The sequence below is a fragment of the Bos taurus genome, chromosome 16, assembly GCF_002263795.3.
Source record: "Bos taurus isolate L1 Dominette 01449 registration number 42190680 breed Hereford chromosome 16, ARS-UCD2.0, whole genome shotgun sequence".
In the NCBI taxonomy this organism is placed as follows: Eukaryota; Metazoa; Chordata; class Mammalia; order Artiodactyla; family Bovidae; genus Bos; species Bos taurus.
The window spans coordinates 57,413,140-57,429,103 of NC_037343.1; the positions used below are offsets into that span (position 1 = coordinate 57,413,140).

The 15,964-nt window shown below is 41.8% G+C and overlaps 1 protein-coding gene and 1 long non-coding RNA gene across 11 annotated transcripts in view; one reads left to right on the forward strand and one right to left on the reverse strand.

The window, feature by feature from the left end:
- Positions 1–12,764, reverse strand: part of COP1 (COP1 E3 ubiquitin ligase) — a 224,457-nt gene extending 211,693 nt beyond the window's left edge. For 4 of the 5 annotated variants that reach the window (XM_005217087.5, XM_005217088.5, XM_059875396.1 and 1 more), the window contains exon 1: positions 12,059–12,764. In XM_005217087.5, the coding sequence (XP_005217144.2) occupies positions 12,059–12,477 (419 nt within the window). In that variant the 5' untranslated portion in view covers positions 12,478–12,764. 5 annotated transcript variants of the gene reach the window in all.
- Positions 12,765–12,858: 94 nt separating this feature from the next.
- LOC101902053 (uncharacterized) overlaps positions 12,859–15,964 on the forward strand; it is a 56,175-nt gene continuing 53,069 nt past the window's right edge. For all 6 annotated transcript variants that reach the window (XR_009490885.1, XR_009490886.1, XR_009490881.1 and 3 more), the window contains exon 1: positions 12,859–12,950. This is a non-coding gene — a long non-coding RNA (uncharacterized lncRNA). The remainder of the gene's footprint in view (positions 12,951–15,964) is intronic.

Sequence of the window (15,964 nt, forward strand, 5' to 3'; positions counted from 1 at the left end):
AGAAAACTTAAATGTCCCTTTTAATAGAGATTAAATTTATCCTGTATTTTATAAAAGAGATTCCTTTCGTATCTCCAGGTTTAACTTTGTCTTATATCACAGGATTATCTAAATAAGGACAGGAAAGGTAAAGAAGAAAAGAAAGAGAAGGCAAAATTTTTAGACTCTAATTTAACAATGAAATCTTAAAAAAAAAAAAAATAGAGGCAGGTAGGGCATTCAAAATAGCTCTGGTAGAGTCTCAGGAGCAGAGTTTTTATTTTTTTGCCTTTTTTTTTTTTTAATGAGACCATGTAGGCTGAGGGGAAAAAGGACACCGTGATTAACACAAGAAATGATAGGCATGAAAACATAAGCAAGGGAGCCAAGCTCGGGTGTTCCGTCCACCGCAATCCCCTAAAAAAAGCAGACGGATCAGGAAAGCAAATATGGCCAGAGTGTCACTATTGATTCCTCCCAGTATGAAATCACCCCAATACACTCTCAATTTCCTCCTGGATCTTATTTTATTCACACATTCCCAAGATTCCACTTCTCAGGGTAGCAGTTCTAACCAGGAAAGGCTTACAGTTAGAGAAGAATTTCAATTAGGCTTGTGAATTATAAGTGGAACAATTAAGAGAATTGTCTCATAGCAAACAGCATCACCAGGGCTCACAGGATCTGGTGTTAGATTCAAGGTGGATCTAGGGACTTCAGTGCACTTACATGGAATACAGATCTTCACCAGAGCTCTGCTATTAATGTGACTAATGTTTCTTTTTCTGCGTATCAAGGATATCTCAGCTTGCAATATACAACTGACTCTTGAACAACACAGGTTTGAATTATGTGGGTCCACTTACACACAGATTTTTTTCAATAATAAATACTTACAGTACAACACAATCTCCATTTGGTTGAACACACAGATGTGGAGGGACTGTGGATATGAAGGGTTGACTTAAGTTAAAGTGGATTTTCAACTGGGCAGAGGGTGGGCATCCCAACTGCTGTGCTGTTTAAGTCAACTGTATAGCCCTTCAAGCATCAGAACTACTTTAAGAACTTTAATATTTTTAAAAAGTAGGCCAATTCAAGTGTTTTTCTTTTTAAATTTCAAATTCCTGAGACAGAAAATATGATTGATACAAAATAAATACTGTTTCATGCCAATACCAACAAAATGCAACTGTTATATTTTAGTCATTAATTCAGAAAAGCAACCATCACAGACCAATGAGCTAGGAAAGACAGCAAGTTCACACATTAGAAAAACACGGATGCATATGCAGGAGGGGCTACAAAAGTATGGACAGGGGAGATACCATACCTAATATGTTTCATTAGACAATGAAGGAAAGTGAAAATGATTCAGTCCTGTCCCACTCTTTGCAACCCCATGGACAATATAAGCCATGGAATTCTCCAGGCCAGAATACTGGAGTGGGTAGCCTTTCCCTTCTCCAGGGGATCTTCCCAACCCAGGGATTGAAACCACATCTCCCATATTGCAGGTGGATTCTTTACCAGTTGAGCCACAAGGGAAGCCCAAGAATACTGAAGTGAGTAGCCTATCCCTTCCCTGGTGGATCTTCCCAACCCAGGGATTGAACCCACATCCCCTGCATCACAGGCAGATTCTATACCAGCTGAGCCACCAGAGAAGCCCTGATACCGTCAGTCCCATCATCGGGAGAAAGAAACACCCATCCACGTGGAAGATGTATTCCTTATAGCCATGTAGAAGATGTCCTCCTTGTATTTCCACCTGGAGTTTTTAAAGTAACTTTTGAAAAAATATTGCTTTGGGGACTTCCATGGTGGTCCAGTGGCTGAAAATCTGCCTTCAAGGCAGGGAACGCAGGTTTGATCTCTGGTCAGGGAACTAAATCCCACGTGCCGCAGGGCAATGACTAGTGGTGATGGCTGCACAGCACTGTAAATGCACTGAACTGTACACTTTAAGTAGTGAATCCTATATGGCACGCATTTTACTTCATTTTTTTTTTCTTTTAGAAAAGGAAATCAGAACTTATGACTTCCCAGGCGGTGCAGTGGTAAAGAATCTGCCTGCCAATGCAGGAGACACAAGAGATGCGGGTTCTACCCCTGGGTCAGGAAGATGCCCTGGGGGAGGAAATGGAAACCCACTCCAGTATTCTTGCCTGAAAAAATTTCACAGAGGAGCTTGGTGGGCTACAGTCCATGGAATCACAAAGAGTCGGACACAACTGAGCACGCGTGCACGCACACACACACGTAGAACTTACACTTCTGGCCATGAGGGAGTAACTGGGGTGGATCCTACAGAATGGAGGCATACTATTACAAAATTCTTACACTGTTTATGAAGTGACATTAAGTTGTTTGAAGGCAGACTATAAAAAATTAAAAATGAGTATTATAAACCCTAGGGCAAGCACTTCCCCCAAAACACACACACACACACACACACACATCCCATACAAGTATTACTAATAAGTCAACAGTAGCAACAAAAGAGAAATCTTAAAAATACACAATTAATCCAAAAGAAGAGAGGGAAATAAGGGGAAAAAAGAGAGAAAAGGAATAGAAGAAGAGAAAGGACAAATAGAAAACAAAGAGCAAGCAAGATGTATACATAAAACCAAGCATATAATTATGTTAAAATGCAAAAAGTCTAACCAAGCCAATTAAAAGGCAAATTGTCGTAGTAAGTAAAAAAGACTCAACCATAAGCCATCTACAAGAACCCTACTTTGAAACAGACATAGAGGTAGTGAAGGACAAAAACACATACCATGTAAACATTTAAGAAAATAAAGTTGGAGAATCTATGTTAACAGACTAAATGGATTTCAGACCAACAAACATTCCCAGTAATAAGCAAGGACATTTCAAAATGATAAGGGGATCAACCTACCAACTCTAAATGTGTGTGCCCTACTACTAAAGTTTCAAAATACATGAAACACAAATTGACAGAATTGCAAGGAAACATAGTAAAACCCACAATTACACCTGGCATGGTTAAAGATTTTAACACCTCTTTCAGTAACTGACAGAACAAGTATACAGAAAATCAGTATGGGTATACAGAGCTTAACACATCAACAAACTTGACACTTATAGAATATACCAGTCTACACACAGGAGAATACTCTTTTTTTTTTTCAAATGCATATGGAACATTAACCAAGATAAAGCCTATGGGAGAAAATGAAAGAAGTCGGTAAATTTAAAAGGACTGAATTCATACAAATCCTATTCCCTGAACAAAGCTACATTGCATCAAGAGTCAATAACAAAATGATATCCAGAGAATTCTCATTTAGAAATTAAAATACATCTAAGTAACCCATTCTTCCAATCACAATGGAAAGGATAAAAAAAATATATGGAACTGGGTGAAAATTAGTGCAATATTAGTAAGGGAAACTACTAGAATTAAATTTTTCTCAGAAAAAAATGTAAGCTTCTGTATTCAAAGCTAGAAAAAGAAGATAAAACTCAAAGTAGAATTAAAAAAACAAAGCCAAATATCAGTGAAATAGAGTTATTTGAAAAGATTAATAAAACTGACAGTCCTCTGGCTAAACAGTTCAAGGCAAAAAAAAAAAAAAGAGAGAGAGAGAGAAAACAAATGATCAGCATCAGGAATGAAAGAAAGAAGGGACATCCTTCCAAATCCTACAAACATTTAAAGCATAAAGAAGTGCTAATATTTATGAACCTTATGCCAACAAACTCAATAGCTTGGGTGAAATGGAGAAATCCCTTAGCAGACAAACTAACAAAACTCACTTGCTCACTTAAATAAAAAACCTGAACAGTCCTTTATCAGTTAAAGAAACTGGTAGTAAATAAAACCTTTCCACAAAAACTATGGCTTCACTGATGAATTCTACCAGACACCTAAGAAGAAATATACCAATTTCATAAACTCTTTCAGAAAATAGACATTTCTCATCCCCTTTTAGAAATCCAGTATTATTCTATGTGATGGGCTAGACTGTGTCCTCTCCCAAATCCATACATTGAAATCCTGACCCTCGGTACCTCAGAGTACTCCAGACTGTATCTGGAGGTTGGACATGAAAGAGGTAATTACAGTAAAGGTCGGTCATATATGCAGGACCTAAACCCACTATGACTGGTGTTCTTACCAAGATACAGACAACACACAGACCAAAGCACAACTGTGTGAAGACACAACAAGAGGTGGCCATCAGCAAGCCCACAGGGAAGAACCCAAATCTGACAACACCTCGGTCTTGAACTTCTAGCCTCTAAAACTGAGAAAGTAACTTTCTGCTTTTTAAGCCACCCAGTCTGTGATTATGTTTCAACAGCCCTAGAAACTAATAACCCTGATACCAAAACTTATATATAAATACATAAAGTAAATATATGTGTACATTATATGAAAACAACAGATCAATGTCACTCATAAATAAAAATGAGAAATATAGCTTTAAAAAATTCGTGTATGAAAATTGCTCAGTCATGTCCAACTCTTTGTGAGGCCATGGACTGCCAGGTTCCTCTGTCCATGGAACTCTCCAGGCTAGAACACTGGAGTGGGTAGACGTTCCTTCTCCAGGGGATCTTCCCAATCCAGGGATCAAACTCAGGTCTCCCACATTGCAGGTGGATTCTTTACTGTCTGATCTACCAGGGAAGCCAAAGAATACTGCAGTGGGCAGTCTAACCCTTCTCCAGCAGATCTTCCCAAACCAGGAATCGAACCAGGGTCTCCTGCATTGTGGGTGGATTCTTCACCCTCTGAGCCACCAGGGAAGATCCCAAAATAAGACATAAAATTCAAAAAGAAAGAAGTAAAACTATATTGATTTTCAGATGACATGACTGTCATCTTAGACAATCATATGGTTCTACCAAAAAACTGTTACAAGTAATAAGTGAACTTAACAATTAAAAAAAAAAGTCAATACACAAAAATAATTTGTATTTCTACGTATTAGCAACATTAGGAAACTGAAATTAACACAAGAGCATCAAAAACATGAGCCACTCAGGAGTAAGTTTAACAAAATATGCGCAAGATCCAAACATGGAGAACTATAAACTCTGCTAAGAGATGTTCAGGACCTAAATAACTGCAGAAACATATTATGTTTATGGCTCAAAGATTCAATATTGTTAAGATGTCAAATCTCCCCAAATTGAGTCCGAGATTCAAAGTAACCCAAATTAAAATCCTAGAAATCTTTTTTTTAAGAATTGGTAAGCTAAAATATATGTGGAAATGCAAACTTCCTAAATAACTAAAAATAGAGGAACAAAACTACACTATCTGATTTCAAGATTTACAACAATGATACAGAAATTAAGACTGTGGTATACACATAAAGATAAACACTTAGATCAATGGAACAGAATAAAGATTTCAGAAATAAACTTAAATATATTAATTTTTGAGAAATACTCCAAGAAAACTTAATGAAAAAAGATGGTCTTTTCAACAAATGGGTGCTTCAATAACTGGACATCTACAGTGGAGGGGGAAAATCTTCAAATCTTACCACAAACAGTATATACAAACTAACATAAAATGATTGTACCTAAGTACAAAAAAGCTATAGTTTCTAGAATATACAAGAAGATTTAGACAACAATTTCAGTAGAACATAAAAGTCACAGACCACAAAAGAAAAAAGTCCAATAAACTGGACTTAAATTTTAAACTTTTGCACTTCAAAAGACTGCTCAGAAAACTAAAAAGTAAACAATAGACTGGGAGAAAACATCACAATATACAGACTAACAAAAGACTTGCAGCCATAAGCCTTACAACTTAACACAAACATGAGAAATATACGCGAGAGATTAGAAGACACACTGTGAAAGATATGCAAGTGGAAATAAGCACATGGAAGTATGCTCAACATCATCAGTCATTAAGAAAATGCAAATTATGACAATAAGATACTACTAAACATACCACTAGAATGACTGAAATTTGAAAGACTGAAAGCAGGCGTTGGCAAGAATGTGGAACTGAAACTCAAACATTGCTGGTAGAAATGCAAAATGATAGTCACTTTAGAAAACCATTCTGCAGTTTCTTATCATGTTAAACATACAGTTGGCCACACAACCCAAGAATACACTCCTATACATTTACCCAAGAGATGTGAAGATGGGTCTACACAGAAACCTGAATATGAATGTTTACAACAGCTTTCTTTACAATCACTGGAAACTTCAGAAACAAAGAAACTCAGTCTCTCTCAACAATGCATATATAAAGAAGTCATGTTATATACCTGGTGGCTCAGATGGTAAAGTGTCTGCCTGTAGTGCGGAAGACCAGGGTTCAATCCATGGGTTGGGAAGATCCCCTGGAGAAGGAAATGGCAACCCACTCCAGTACTCTTCCCTGGAAAATTCCATGGACTGAGGAGCCCGGTAGGCTACAGTCCATGAGGTCCCAAAGAGTCGGACATGACTGAGTAACTTCACTTTCACGTTATATCCATGTAATAGAATACTACTCAGAAGTTAAAAGAAGAAAATTAGTGAAACATTCATCATTATTAAGGGCTTCCCTGGTAGCTCAGCTGGTAAAAGAATCTGCCTGCAATGCAGGAGAACCCAGTTCAATCCCTGCATCGTTAAGATCCCCTGGAGAAGGGCATGGCAACAACCCACACCAGTATTCTTACCTGTAGAATCCCCATGGACAGAGGAGCCTGGCGGGCTACAGTCCATGGGGTCGCAGAGTCGGACACAACTGAGTGACTAAGCACACACAGCACAGCACTTACCATTACTAAATCTCAAAAACATTACTCCAAGTGAAAGAAGTCAGCCACAAAAGACTGCAGACTGAATGACTCTATTTACATAAAATCCTAGAAAAGGCAAAACTACATTGAAGGAAAACAGACTGCCAGGTTATCAGAGGTGAGAGAAGACTGAGTGCAAAGCTGTGGCACAGTAAACTCATGAGCGTGATGGAAACGTTCTGTACCTTAATTAGGGTGGTAACACAGATATATTCATTTGTCAGGCTCGCTGAACTATACACTTAAAACTGGTGACCTTTATTGCATGCAAATTCTATCTTAATAAGGTTGATTGTAAACAAAATCACTGGTCTCTGAAAGGCAAGGTAATATAGTGGTTAAGAACTTGAGCTTTGAGCCAAAACATCTGGATATAAACACTGTTACCACCATTATTAACTATATGAATTGAGACAAGTTACATAACCTCTCTGACCTTCACTTCCTCATCTATAAAACGGGAATTAGGGACTTTCTGCTGGTACAGTGGACAAGAATCTGCCTGCCAATGCAGGGGACATGGGTTCAGTTTCTGGTCTGAAGATTCTACATGCAGTGGAGAAACAAAAGCCCATGCACTACAACTACTGAACCTGTGTGCTACAATTACTGAAGCCTGTGCACTAAAACAAGTGAACTGCAATTAATTTTTTTCAATGGGAAGTATCTGCATCAAATAGTTGTTGTAAAGATTAAGTCATGTCAAACCTTTAGGATAGTGCCTGGCAAATAATAATAATTTATATTGGAACTCAGTCAGTAAAGAATCTGCCTGCAGTGCAGGAGACCCGGGTTCGATCCCTGGGTTGGGAAGGTCCCCTGGAGAAGGAAATGGCAACCCACTCCAGTATCCTTGCCTGGAAAATCTCAAGGACAGAGGAGCCTGGTGGGCTGCAGTCCATGGGGTCGCAAAGAGTCAGGCACGACTGAGCGACTAACACTTACTTACTTATATTGCAACACATATTATTATGTGGGCACCTCTAATAGATCAGTTGGTAAAGAATCCACCTGCAACGCAGGAGACTCCAGTTCAATTCCTGGGTCAGGAAGATCTTCTGGAGAAGGGATAGGCTACCCACTCCAGTATTCCTGGGCTTCCCTTGTGGCTCAGCTAGTAAAGAATCAGCCTGCAATGTGGGAGACCTGGGCTGGGAAGATCCCCTGGAGAAGGGAACAGCTACCCACTCCGGTATTCTGGCCTGGAGAATTCCATGGAATGTACAGTAGTGCATGGGGTCGCAAAGAGTGAGACACGACTGAGCGACTTTCACATTATTATTATGTATACCGAACCAACTGTTAGTACTTTTTAGTGAACTTGGCATTTATGAACTTTGAGTTTCAAGCATGTACATGAGCCTGTAACACAGTTATCTGAAATTTTCACTAAACCCATTTTGCTTCATTATCTCTATCTGAGCCAAAAGCCCATCCTTAAACTAAACTGAGGTCTCATACTCAGTAAGACATGGGCAACAGGTCTCATCTTTAGCGCTAAATATGATTAATAGGTAGTGGCTGCCCAGACTGCTATGTTGAGGACTGTGAGACAACATTTGAATTCCAAAAGAGTGCTTAACATCTGTCATGACACTAAGAGAAGCAGTGATGCTAGGGTGTGATATTATAATTATGTGATTAAAAGTTTTTCTTCCCATAATCGTGAACTCCTTCAGGACAGTCTGTTATTAACAGTTTGACACAAGAGGCTGTCTGTCACATTTATTAAACAGTAGATGGACTTAACATAGATTCAACCTACATCTGATCAGGCAAAGTAAATTTTCCCATAAGGGCTTACTGCTGCTGCTGCTGCTAAGTCGCTTCAGTCGTGTCCGACACTGTGCGACCCCACAGACAGCAGCCCACCAGGCTCTGCTGTCCCTGGGATTCTCCAGGCAAGAACACTGGAGTGGGTTGCCATTGCCTTCTCCATTGTGTGAAAGTGAAAAGTGAAAGTGAAGTCACTCAGTCATGTCCGACTTGTAGCGACCCCATGGACTGCAGCCTACCAAGCTCCTCCATCCATGGGATTTTCTAGGCAAGAGTACTGGAGTGGGATGCCATTGCCTTCTCTGAAGGGCTTACTATCGACTTAAAAATACTTATTTCTGCTACAACTTAGAGAATATCTGGGACTTAAAGAGGTAGAAAAGGTCATTTCAGGGAGCTGGAAAGGCTAACACAGAGACAGTCATAATGTGACAGTGTAAAAGAAAGATATTGTCTTCCAAACAGAGGATAGACTCATAATTTAACAGACCATGTCAGAAAATTTTGAAAAGTAAGGCAACACAGACTTCCTTTAAATGTCAGAGACTCATCCAACTTCAAGCTATATATACCACTCTCTACTGTACTACAGACTCTTCATCTATAAAACCAGAATTTACAACTTGATGGTACTTTCAATCCTTTGAAAGAATTATTAAAGTCAAAACTATAAATCCCTAAAATGTCCATCAATTCTACAATAAGATATAAGCTTACTTTGAAATATAAGTAAGGAGAGACCAATACATGTTACTGACAATTCAGCATTTGACTTTAAATCAACTGTTCTCAAACAGGGTGAAAGGACAAGTCATTATCACCAAGGGAGCTTTTGCAAACTACACTGCCCACTCCAGCCCTCAATTCTGTTAAGTCCTCTTAGGATGTGGGCAGATAGACAGGCAAGGGGAGGGAGTAAGAATAAAAACACGTGTCTCCTGGACTTCCCTGGTGGTCCAGTGGTTAAGACTCTGAGCTTCCACTGCAGAGACCTCAGGTTGGATTCCTGGTCAGAGAAATTCCGCATGCCACAGGGTGTGGTCAAAAGAAAAAAAGAGTTATCTCCTGTGATTATGAAACAGCTGTTTTCCTCCAATCCACCACATTTAAGAACCATGAGGCTAAATGCATATAATTGATCTTATAGATCTGAAATTTTAAAATTCCATAAAAGAAAGCACTAAACTGAGAATCGGGAGATGTGAGTTGTAATTTTGTTTCTGAACAGTCCAATCTGAAACAGTTACTTAACTTCTCTCTACCTCTATGAGAATACAATTATATTAGCATTACATTAAAATTGGAAGTTCTATACAACTTAACAGTTGTTCTAGGATAAAATGAAACATGAAACATAAACATCTTTAAAATGTGAATGAGGAATTATTATCATTATTCAAACGTAAGCCTCATTAAGATGTAATAGCTTAGAATAATTTGGACTGGTTCACAGTTTAACCTTGAAGCGACAAGACCAACCACCCAGGGCCAATTAGAAATGAAAAGGATTCCTTGGGCTTTGCCTAGTGCTTTATCTTCCTACCCTAAACACTTGGCCAAATCAAATCTAGCTTGAGACTCAGGAAAATTGATTCCCATTAATGAATTCTTCTGAAAAGTCAACCTCACCAGCAAGAGACCAAGGACTATCACATTCTTAGAAAGTGAAATATTCAGAATTTTTAACTAAAGACTCTCACTGGACACTTCCACTTAGAATATAAAAGAAAACAAACAAACAAAAAAACCTAAGCAACATGGTTAAGATTCAGAGACTGGATTTAAATATTTTTTTTTAAGTTAGGTGACAGACTAACAAAAATTTTAATAATTTTACCCCTAAAAAATAAAAATTAGTGCCAGTGGCTTATATTCCCCTATCCCTCTCCAATTCTCTATAAAATGGCTTACAGTAAGTATAATAAGTAAGTATAAGTGCATACAGTGCCTGGCAGACAGTGAGTGTCAAATATCTGTTGGATGAATGATGAATTCCCTTCTTTCACCTTGTATTTTAGTGCACCTACATGGATGCTAGCAAGTTTGTTTCCTTTAACCTACTTATAAGTGAAATGGAAATGGTGGCCAAAAAGACAAGTTCTAAAAATCCTCACTTTTGTTTCATTACTTTCTACTTTTATCACATTGCATTCTCTACCAGGTACAAACACTTAGACCTAAACATAAACTGCTTAAGTTATTTATTTAAAAAAAATTACAATTCTAGTCCAGCTTCAGTGAAAAATGAATCAATTCTCAATCCAGAATAATGTATGACAAAAGCAAAAATATAAAGCCATTTTCACTGCAAGAACTAGAAACTGTAATCAATAACTTTCTTATACTCCCAACTTCTAGCCCTACTGTATTTAATGACAACTTACCATCTGCAACCCTGAAGTGAATCAACTTACTCTCTAATGATAGTGTAAGCCAATTTCCCGTATCACTAATACACTAAGTCTGTCAACAATTTCCTCCAGAAGAAAAGCACAAGATCCTACCAGTTCGCACTCAGCTAACAGCAATTCCTTTCTTCTAATCTTACCATCTGAATTGGACAAAACCCAGTGAAAACTCAAAACACTCTCAAGCAAGACAATCAACTCCATCTTTCACTTAATATGAATAAGCCCCTTATGCCAAATGTCATAACTGAGTACTGCTGTATACTATCCACGATGACACGTCTAACTCCAAGCGTTTCTCAAATCAGAAGTTCTAAAAAACTCTGATGTGTTAACACAAGTGCCAAGTGCAGTGCAATTACATCTGACCCACGGATGGTATTTAAAAATGTGGCCCCCCCTTTCAAGACATTCAACTGAGAGGTGCAATTTTTTTGCGAACAGACTTTCTTGACTACAGGAGCCTCAACAGCAGATTTAAAAGTAAATGACCTAGCCTTTGAAGTAGGAGGCGATATTTACACGTACACACAACGGATATTTACCTCAGAGCACACACGACGGATATTTACAGCAAATACTACTTCTCCTTAAAACAGCCATACCCATGTTTAGAGTACCATCTACCACACTTTCAATAAACAAACTGTGACCAACAACTCCCTCCCTCAGCATACCAGGAAGCTTAATTCTCTCCTTTTACAAGTTTAATTCACCTCCAAGAGCAATGCGGACTGACAGGGTACCTAATTCACCAGACGGCCAGAAAATTCAAGGCCCAACCTCCGTGCCCACCTTTTCCCTTTTATGCACAGCCACTTATTTGACCTTCCATCTCGTCCTCTTATTATTGCCTAAACTCCCTTCACATCTCCCCCGCAACACTGTCCTCTCTAGTACCCTCACCCTGCGTCGGGATGCCAACATTTCCCCATCCCACCCCACCAACCCCTGCAAACGCTCGAATCCCTCTGCAGACACCGCTACAGCGCCCTACAGACCGCCCTCACCCCGGAGCCCAACAGCCCCAACAGCAGAAACTCCTAATGCAGAGACTTGGCTGGGGGGGGACTGCTGGAGGCTGCTCGTCCAACCCACCAGACGAAGTCGTTGCTTTTGTCCTCGTAGGAGTTGATGAGCCCGTTGCACAAGGGGGCGAGCGGAGGTCGCTTCCTGCTGCCGCTGCTTAGGCTGGAACTGCTCCCTCCTACGCCGGCGCTGGGCCTGGCCGCGCAGCTGAGCCGGGACAGGCCCGCGGACACCGCCCCGCCGCCGCTCCCGCCGCCGCTGCCGGACACCGCGGCCGCCACCAGCACAGGCCGCGCCGGGCCCCCGAGACCGCCGGAGCCCGCGGCCTGGGCCGCCCCGCCGGACCCCAGCGCCGCCGCCGAAGCCGCTACGGAAGGGGGCGACGGGGAAGAGGATAAGGACGAGGAGGCGGAAGTCACCGAGGAGGCCGCAGAGGAGCCCGGGCTGGTGCCGGCGGAGCCCGATCCGGCCTGGCGGCTCCCAGACATCGTGACTCCCTCCCCTCCGGCTGGGAGCTCGGAGGAGAGGGACCGCGACCGCGACCGCGACCCGCCGCCGCCGCCGCCGCCGCCTCCCTCCCCTCTGCCTTCAGTGCATCCTGAGGACGCGCGCCGCGTCGGGAGGTGGGGCTGAGGAACAATAAAGTTGATTTTTGTAAAGGCAAAACCACACAGCAGCGTCCGACGGGAGGGGGCGGAGGGAACTATTAAAGCAAAGCAGGAACCACTGCCGCTCTCGGGACCGCCGCCGCCGCGATCGCCGCAGCAACCAACCCGAGCGCGCCGTGGGCCGGCCGTGCGCGCGCGCGAGCGGCGGAAGGGGCGGGAGCGGCGGGGGATACAACTTCAGACGCGGCCCGGGCGGCGCTCAGACGCGCCGAGCGCGCCCTGGGAGACGGCGGCGGCCTAGCAACGACACCGCCCTACTGGAGAGCCGGTTTTCTTTCGTAACGTGCCCGAGGGTAGGGCCGTGTGAGGGAACGAAAGGGCAGCGGAGAGAGAAATGGATGGTGGCGGAGGGCTTGGGGCAGGGGGACGGGGGAGAAAAAGTGCTGTGAAAGCAATTGCGCACGCGCGCCCGGGGCGCAGACCCTCCTGCTTTACCTAGGGTCCCGGCTCCTGGCGGAGGGGAGCGGCGCCGGCGCGGGGGCTGCCGCACCGCGCATGCGTGGGGGTGAGCCGCATTCCTGAACATGAACTGGGAGCGGCGGCTGGTGGCTTGGGAGGCAGGCAGTTTGACCCGGTGGCCAGGGTACGACAGGTACTTCGGTTCGGATATTGAAGGCTGGGACACAGGGAAAGAACCTGGAAGCCCCGAGCCGCTGAGAAGAGTTCTGGACTGACAGGACTCCAGGCGCCGCTGCTGTTAGCCATTCCACAGTACTGAAGTCAGTGAACAGTGCTTTGTACAGTGTAAGCGTGGTAGCAGGTGTTTCCAATTGTACGTGCTCCACCGTGATCTCACTCCTTTGAAAAGTAATTTACCAAGTTAAGCATCATAATAATGAGAAAACAAGTTACATTTAATCGGAACATAGCTCAGTTAAAACCTCCGTCTGATGTGTGTCTGATACGATTTTTAGCACAAAACAAGGAAAATCTGACAGTTAATGCTACCAGAAGTTGCAGTTTCTGGTAGGCTTTTTGAAATACGGAAATTTGTTTACAGATTTTCATTTGCCATTTTGAGACCCCCCCCTCCCCCAGATTCTGGGTGATGTAAATTAGAAACAACTAACTCTGATTGTCGGTATACTTTCCCATACTCATGCTATGATTCTTAGAGGGAAGGATCTCAGTTAATTCTCTTAGGTGCAATTAGAGGGCCTTTCTCTAAGAATACCTGTCCATGCTGAGGGGACAGGGCCAGGCGAGGGCCTCGATGCAGGCCCAGCAGCAATACCTAGCCATTCACCTGGCCGTGAACCACCCATCCATCTTAAGTCTGCCTTAGCTGCTCACCCTCATATTCCTAGCTCAGGTTTCTGCTCAGAATAATGATACAAGGATGGGCATATCAGATTTCTAACAACCCTCTTCTTTTCCTGATTATTCTGTTATACAACCCTTTGTTTAAATTTATTTTCCAGACCCAATTAAAATATCAAGCCTTACTGACTTCTCAGCATAGAGAGTTGCACTCTCATTTGTGTCCCTAGAATATTGTGTTTGCACTTACAACATTGTATTTTATACTTTATAATTCTCCTCCATTAACCTATCAGCTTCAGCTTTATATTCCCAGCCAATTCATGTAACCCAATACCTGGCCTATGATCGGTGCTTATTAAGTATTTCTGGGCAAACAAAGCAATTGATCTCATTTTTATTTTAATTATTTGCTTAAAGTCTGTCTTTCCAACTAAAATTTAAGCTCCATGAAAGAAAGGACCAGACGAGTTCTCAGTGGGCATTCAAATAATTTTTTATGAAGGAATCCATAAGTAAATGAATGTAAATAATTTGATGAATATTCCCCCCCTTTATTTAATTGTTTGACAATATTATGTTGGTTTCTGCCACACATCAGTGTGAATCAGCCATAGGTATAGGTATGTCCCCTCCCTCTCAAACCTCCCTCCCACCTCCCTCCCCATCCCACCTCTCTAGGTTGTCACAGAGCCCCAGTTTGAGTTCCCTGAGTCATACAGCAAATTCCCACTGGCTATCTATTTTACACATAGTAGTGTATATGTTTCCATGCTACTTTCTCCACTCATCCCACCCTCTCCTTCCCACCCTACCCATCTTGTCCATAAGTCTGTTCTCTGTCTGCATCTCCATTGTTGTTCAGTCTCCCAGTTGTGTCTGACTCTTTTTGATCCAATGGACTGCAGCATGCTGTGCCTCCCTACCCCTCACCATCTGTCAGAGTTTGCCGAAGTTCATGTCCATTGCAATCCATGCTGCCCTGTAAATAGGATCATCAGTACCACCTTTCTAGATTCCATATATATGCATTAATGTACGACATCTGTTTTTCTCTTTCTGACTTACTTCATTCTGTATAATAGACTCTAGGTTCATCCACCTCGTTAGCACTGGCTCAAATGTGTTCCTTTTTATGGCTAAGTAATATTCCATTGTATATATGTACCACAGCTTTATCCATTCAGCCATCAAGGGATATCTAGGCTACTTCCATTTCCTAGCTAAAGTGAATAGTGCTGCAGTGAACATTGAAGTACATGTGTGTTTTTGAATTATGGTTTTCTCAGGATACATGCCCAGTAGTGGGATTGTGGGTCATATGGTAATTTTATTCCTAATTTTCTTAAGGAATCTCCATACTGTCTTCTATAGTGGCTGTATCAATTTACATTCCCACTAACAGTGCAAGAGGGTTCGCTTTTCTCCACACCCTCTCTAGCATTTATTGTTCGTAGATTTTTTGATGATGGCCATTCTCACTCGTGTGAAGTGATATCTCATTGTAGTTTTGAGTTGCAGTTCTCTAATAATGAGTGATGTAGAGCATCTTTTCATGTGTTTATTAGCCAAGGAATCTGATGAATATTTATTGAACATTTATTACACATAGCCCTTGACTAGGCAAGGAAGAGATAAATATATGTTCATGGAATGATTGAAGAGTTAGAAAAATATGTAAAAATAAGTAATGTTACCAAGGTGTACATTCAGTTCAGTTCAATCACTCAGTCATGTCCAGCTCTTTGTGACCCCATGGACTGCAGCACGCCAGGCCTGCCTGACCATCACCAACTCCCTAAGCTTACTCAAACTCATGTCCATTGAGTCAGTATTGCCATCCAACCATCTCATCTTCTGTCATCCCCTTCTCCTCCTGCCTTCAATCTTTCCAGCATAAGAGTGTTTTCCAATGAGTCAGTTCTTCGCATCAGGTGGCCAAGGTATTGGAGCTTCAGCATCAGTCCTTCCAATGAACACTCAGGACTGATTTCCTTTAGGATGGACTGGTTGATCTCCTTGCAGTCCAAGGGACTCTCAAGAGCCT